General features: G+C 44.9%; 2 protein-coding genes across 2 annotated transcripts; both read right to left on the reverse strand.

Annotated features, from left to right (window-relative positions):
• Positions 1-1835: 1835 nt before the first annotated feature.
• Positions 1836-2553, reverse strand: LOC117900929 (Golgi-associated plant pathogenesis-related protein 1). The gene is made up of 3 exons (XM_034811493.1): positions 2327-2553; positions 2042-2268; positions 1836-1978 (listed from the first exon to the last, which is right to left on the reverse strand). Exons 1-3 carry the CDS (start codon positions 2519-2521, stop codon positions 1885-1887), a joined length of 516 nt encoding a protein of 171 aa, XP_034667384.1. The 5' UTR covers positions 2522-2553; the 3' UTR covers positions 1836-1884.
• Positions 2554-4302: 1749 nt separating this feature from the next.
• Positions 4303-5252, reverse strand: LOC117900927 (longitudinals lacking protein, isoforms H/M/V-like). The gene is made up of 2 exons (XM_034811491.1): positions 4596-5252; positions 4303-4531 (listed from the first exon to the last, which is right to left on the reverse strand). Exons 1-2 carry the CDS (start codon positions 5074-5076, stop codon positions 4338-4340), a joined length of 675 nt encoding a protein of 224 aa, XP_034667382.1. The 5' UTR covers positions 5077-5252; the 3' UTR covers positions 4303-4337.
• Between the last annotated feature and the right edge of the window lie 276 nt (positions 5253-5528).

Raw genomic sequence — 5528 nt, forward strand, 5'->3', positions numbered from 1 at the left:
TAAAGCAAAAATATGATTTTCTTATACCAAACTAATTGGCCACTTAATTTATGGCACAAATAAGGTGGACCGTTTTATTATTTGGCTCAGAATATCTACCTAAGAAACCCCACCTTTCGGGAACACCTTTGGGGCACATTTCTCGCTTGCACTTTATGAAATTAAATTCTGTTTGGCCATGTCCCAGGAAGTATGCAAGAGGGACTTACTTTACGGCCAGCTTTGAGTGTCAAGGTTGCCATCCATAGGAGCATCACGTTCATCACCAAAAATCTGCCCCAAACAACTCCCATATCCGCCCCACTTGCCCGTCGTTTAACTTAAAGAAAAATCTGTTAAATTTCTGTTTAAAAATTCATTGTCTACCTTTTGTTGTCCGACCCCCATGATCACTTCTTGGTGTTCTTTCTGCTGTTTTTACTATATGTTTATTCATATTTTTTCTGCTGATGGTCTGAGCTTTTCGCACGCTGGCATTTTCCAACCTCTTCTCTTTCTTTTTTTTTGTTGGCACTTGCTTTTGTTGTCTGAAGGTGAGGTGATGTAGCCAACAGAAATTCCAGTGGCATGATGCCAGGCCAGGCCAACTTTGACGTGATGCCAGAGACCAGCGTTGTGAGTGTGCGAGTGTGTGCTCGGGAGTGTGTGTATCTATGGGTATTTGCGCTGGTTTCCCTGTCACTTGTTGACGGTGTGAAACTGATGCCAATGGGAACAGGGAACTGAGAACAGTCGTTTGCCCTGCCACTGTCGCTCCTAAAAGCGGTTTATTGGGTTAACGATTACGGCTACGGGCATGGCTACGACTACGACTACGACTACGTCTACGGCGGTTTAAAGTTATCGCTTGCTGCCGTGCTGCTGGGGTGTCGAAAACTTTAATATGGTGCGAATCTGGGTGCGGGAATTAACCAGATTAAGCGCAGATTTTCACAGTCAAAGTTACGGATGCATCAGAAGTTGGCTGAAACTTTAATGGGAATTGATACAAGGGACAGGGAAAGGACACAAGCTGAGGGGTGAGAGATCAATGCTTCCGTTTGAGTATATACAATCAGGTTTAAGACATAAAGCAACAATAAAAACAGCAATTAAATAGCAGAAAATGCAATCACCATCAATAGAATAGAATCACCAAACAACCCAAATGGAGTTCTTCATGAAGCAAAATTTAATTTCCCTTTTAATTTTCACCCGCGTAGCTGACAGACATCAGAGGTTGAGATGTCAGAGGTGGATGGGGGGTGGAAGTGGAACCTGCTGTTACCATAATTTAGCCTTGACACCGCCGTGACCCAAGCAACACCCGCTGCCAGTGGCAGTGTACGTTGTCCGCCTCGCAGGATATTTATGACAAACATTTCAAATTAATGATGTGTGACATGAAATTCTCATCAAAAAGCAAAGAAAAGAATAGCGAAAAAATTAAAATTACAAAAAGAAAACAGAGAAGAGCAAAGTGAAATAAATAAGCGTAGACAGGAGTGTTGCAAGAGAATGAAGTGGAGGTGGAAATGTTATGACATGGTGGCGCAGCTGACGTGGAAGCTGCTAGAAAAAATTCTAAAACAATATAAAAGATTAAAAGGAGAATAAAAGAAATGTCGGGCTGTGTCCAGAGGAGCTGCAACTGCCAAATGAGATGGGAAGTAAGTTAAGCAAATTCTAGAAATTAAATTAGGGCAGAGGGGACTTTGGAATCAAAGGATACCAAAAGTGGAAGCAGCTCTCCAAGGAATAGTTTCCACACACTCTCTAAATTTTCTCAGTAATCAAACCTAAAAGAACCCACAACAAAGAGGTCATAACTCCGTTCAATTATCTTCTGTCCTGGAATTGTCTTTATTATTACAACCAAATTATAATTCTGCCCCAAACTCCGCTTTATTCCTTTACTTTCCTGGGCACATTGTCCTTGAATTGACCCACAACATTGCCAGGTGGATTGTAGTTGCAAACCACCCAAGTTCTGTCCGCTCTACAGGAAAAGTATAAAATTCTTTAAAGGGAAACACGGTCAACTTTATCGACTGCAACTCACTTGCGTGCCACACCCGAACCCATCTCCTTGGAGCCCTTCCAAATGAGCTGAGTGAAGTGTCCCGATGTCGGGGTAAACTCTGCCTTATCAAAGTTGTAGGAATTGATCTCCCGGTACCACATGTCCACGGGCAGATCGCCCGTCACATCCATGCCGCCAGAGAGGAAGATGTTCTCCCCATACTTGGGATTGGGTCGATGTTCCATCACATTCTTATCCCGCAGATGCTAGGGGGAATGAGAAATATTAGGAGTGCAGTTTTGGGTGGATCGTAACCGTACATACATTGGCCCATTCCTGGGCAATTCTGTTGAGATCATTGTTGATGGTCAGCGCCGGACAGCCGTGCAGGCCCCGACATTTGTTCGTGGCGGTGAAGACCTCCTTCAGGAATAGATCATTGTTGGCCTTCGTATCCTGCCCTCGGGGACCTGGTGCACGAGGCTGGGTTTTTGGTATGGGCGCTGGTTTTTTGGACATGGAAATAAAATTTTGGGCACCCAGGACAAAAACAATTACAATTTAGTGACAGTTAACGACATGGGAAATATTGTTTAAAAACAAAACTAATCAGATATTTCCTTGCTACATTAACTGGCTATGGTCCCAGTTCAAAAGGATAACATATCCTTTCCCTAACGCCCTCATACTTACATCTATTTTCGTGCTAAATACTTGGGCAATCAGTCAGACAGATTGGGTGGGTGGTAAGTGTCTAAACCCTTTGAGTCCCACCCACATAATCCCACTTAAACATCCAGATTAACATTGTGATTGATACCGCAAACAAGGGAGCAACTTGGGCGGGAATGTACACCCTCCATAGACACAGATTAGACAGCCTGTCAGTGGCATTGGTGGGTTGTCCCAGTTCCAGGTTCAGCTCCAGCACTCAAGATCCCCGTCACGCACAGGGCGCGCTGCTCCCAAAGACAAGACGTTCGGTTCGGTTCGGTTCGTTTGTCTTTGATGAATGACTGAGCCAACATGACATATGAGTGATGTATGAACGATTTGCCTCGATTATTAATGAGCGAGCGATTCTTTGCCATATGTGCGCCATATCTTAAATCATGAAAGACTAGGCCTAGACACATCTGAGTGGCATTAATTGCCGATTGAGTCAAGTTGAATTTGTCAGACAGGAGGAACAGGAACAGGAACAGACAGGGCCCGCAGCATCCGCTTATCGATGTGCAAATTTTCGATGTCGAAGTACTCCGAACATTTTGATTATTTATGTGTGTGGATGGGTGTGTGTGGTGGATGGGTGGTGCTAGTGTGAATCCTTAATGAGCTGTGCAAATGCAAATCAATGGCATTGATGTAGTCCTGCACAACTCTACTCGTAGATGGAATTATCAGCACTGTGCTGCAGGTTTGCAGAAAGGCCAAGGGCCATACATGTGCTCCCATCTACTAATTATGCACAGAAGATGCTAATTTAAACAATATATGAATATATTTTATGCTAATCAAACTGATTACAATAAGTTCTGTCGCTGTAAGGAATGTTATTTCATTTGCAGATTTATTCCTCGATTTACGAATGTGTCTACTGAGATTTCCGGATTGGTTCAACAACATTTGACACTAATTGCATCCAAAAGGTCACTCACCCTTGTGTTTACGAATGTGGACTTGCAGATGGAATTTACGTTGAAATGATGCGGAGCATTGACTGCACTTGTAGGAAGGTTCTCTCGTGTGCCTACGGCTGTGGCCATAAGTCTGCACTTTTTGGCGAAAGACTTTGAGCAGTCGTCGCAATCGTATCGTTTGTGGTCTTTGATGTGACGCGAGAGTTGAGTGCTGTGAGAGAAGGACCTCGAGCAGCGACAACACTTGTACGGTGGATCGTGTTCGAGATCTGCCACTTTATCCTCCGCCTTATATATTTTATTAAAGTGTAATTCACGCGCTGCATCCTCGAGGCAGGTCGGGCATAAGTGTTGTGACAGTGACTACTCTAGCCCCACAACGAACCCGAGAGCCTGAAGGATCATGTCAGCAGTGCAAGTATCCCTTTTCCGCCTCTCGTCAAAGTTGGTCAGGCAACTTCAAAGGAAGAGCTTTCAAATAAGTTTAAACTCTTTTAGTACCCAGATTATGTAGAGGAAATTGTAGACTGTGTTATGAAAAGAGTGAGCATGAACACCCTGTTTGCTTATTTATTTAATTGATTCTTCTTTGCTTTTTAATTCTTGAATTCTTCCACAAAATAGTTGGTCAAACATTTCTGGCATGTTATGGTAGCTGGGTCATTGCCGACTAGTGATCAGTTTGCCCTGGGAATTTAGAAAATGGTGGAGTGGCGACGCAGACCTTGGGTGCCCTGGCTCAGTGGCTGTACGTTGTCTGTGATGACATCGTTGGTCTGCAGCCGCAGGTTCTTGGCCATTCTGGCGGTTCTCCAAATAATTGTTGGCATTTCTTGCGGACGGAAGGTGGAGGCCTGCTCAAAAGAAGAATCTGAGCTGTCGCTTAAATCTGCGGGGGAAAAATTGGTGAGATTAATCAGCTACTTAGTGAAGATTTCTTTGCAAACACTCACCATCCGCCGTTGGAGAATACGATGAAGTAGAAACTTCATCCCCACAGGAGTCCGGACGAAGGCGCTTTCTACTCTGCTCCGGTGTGTCGGGGCCACCACGGCCATGCTCAGAGGCCTCTGAGTTAGGGCCTGCCACGAAGCCCTTGAACTGCAGCGATTCTCCCAGCTTGAGAAGCCCTTCCAGCTCGACCGACGTGACGGTGACCTCGCCACGGTACATGTAGTCAATCAGGTTGCGCAGCTCCTGGTACTTGACACCCCTTAGTAGCACGATCGGACAAATTTCCGTATGTTCTTGGAACTGCGCGGCAAAGTAGGAACTGCAGGCGGACAGAACCACCTTGTGGGCCGTGATGAATTTGCCCTCGGCGCCGATCTTACAGTCGACTAGAGTCTGGGCGTCCAGTAGCGTCGCGAGTGCGTTGATCAGCGTGCTCTGGTGTTTGGTCCAGCTCAGGCTCAGCTCCTTATGATCGTCCATATTGAGGGGGTACAGATCTAGGCAGAGTTAAACCAAAGGCAGAATCTTGTCGTCGACTTGCGAAGAACTTTACACACACACAAACGCAGGCACACAACCAAACGAGCAGAGGTGCAACATTTTTCTATCGATAGTCTTTCATACCCACATTTTTTTTTGCTCTGCGATATTTGTTTACCTTTTGCCAATCAGCTTGAAACTTTTGGGTAAATTCAAACTGAATGAAGCTTAAATTTAGTTTTGAATAGATTTAAATTGTCAGCAAACACACAGCTCTGTGTTCCACTCTGGCGCTCGTTTAATTTATGAGCATTTTGTCTCCAACCGGGCAAATTCCACTTTGACTGCCACTTTGTCCCCCAAAGCAGAGTCAAAGCTGTCTTTAAGCAGGTTGTTCCATGCACTTCTCGTTGCCATGGTGCTCTGCCTCAATTGTGATTCACAGTCCCATT

This window comes from Drosophila subobscura, chromosome U, assembly GCF_008121235.1.
Source record: "Drosophila subobscura isolate 14011-0131.10 chromosome U, UCBerk_Dsub_1.0, whole genome shotgun sequence".
Taxonomy (NCBI): Eukaryota; Metazoa; Arthropoda; class Insecta; order Diptera; family Drosophilidae; genus Drosophila; species Drosophila subobscura.

Excerpts from the sequence above, each read along its gene's own strand:
- LOC117900929 (XM_034811493.1), bottom strand. The coding sequence starts at position 2,521 with ATGTCCAAAAAACCAGCGCCCATACCAAAAACCCAGCCTCGTGCACCA. Across the intron at positions 2,269-2,326 it reads TTGCCCAGGAATGGGCCAAT|CATCTGCGGGATAAGAATGT; the intron begins GTATGTACGGTT and ends CATTCCCCCTAG. Across the intron at positions 1,979-2,041 it reads GGTTCGGGTGTGGCACGCAA|AGCGGACAGAACTTGGGTGG; the intron begins GTGAGTTGCAGT and ends CTTTTCCTGTAG.
- LOC117900927 (XM_034811491.1), bottom strand. The coding sequence starts at position 5,076 with ATGGACGATCATAAGGAGCTGAGCCTGAGCTGGACCAAACACCAGAGC. Across the intron at positions 4,532-4,595 it reads GTATTCTCCAACGGCGGATG|ATTTAAGCGACAGCTCAGAT; the intron begins GTGAGTGTTTGC and ends TTTCCCCCGCAG.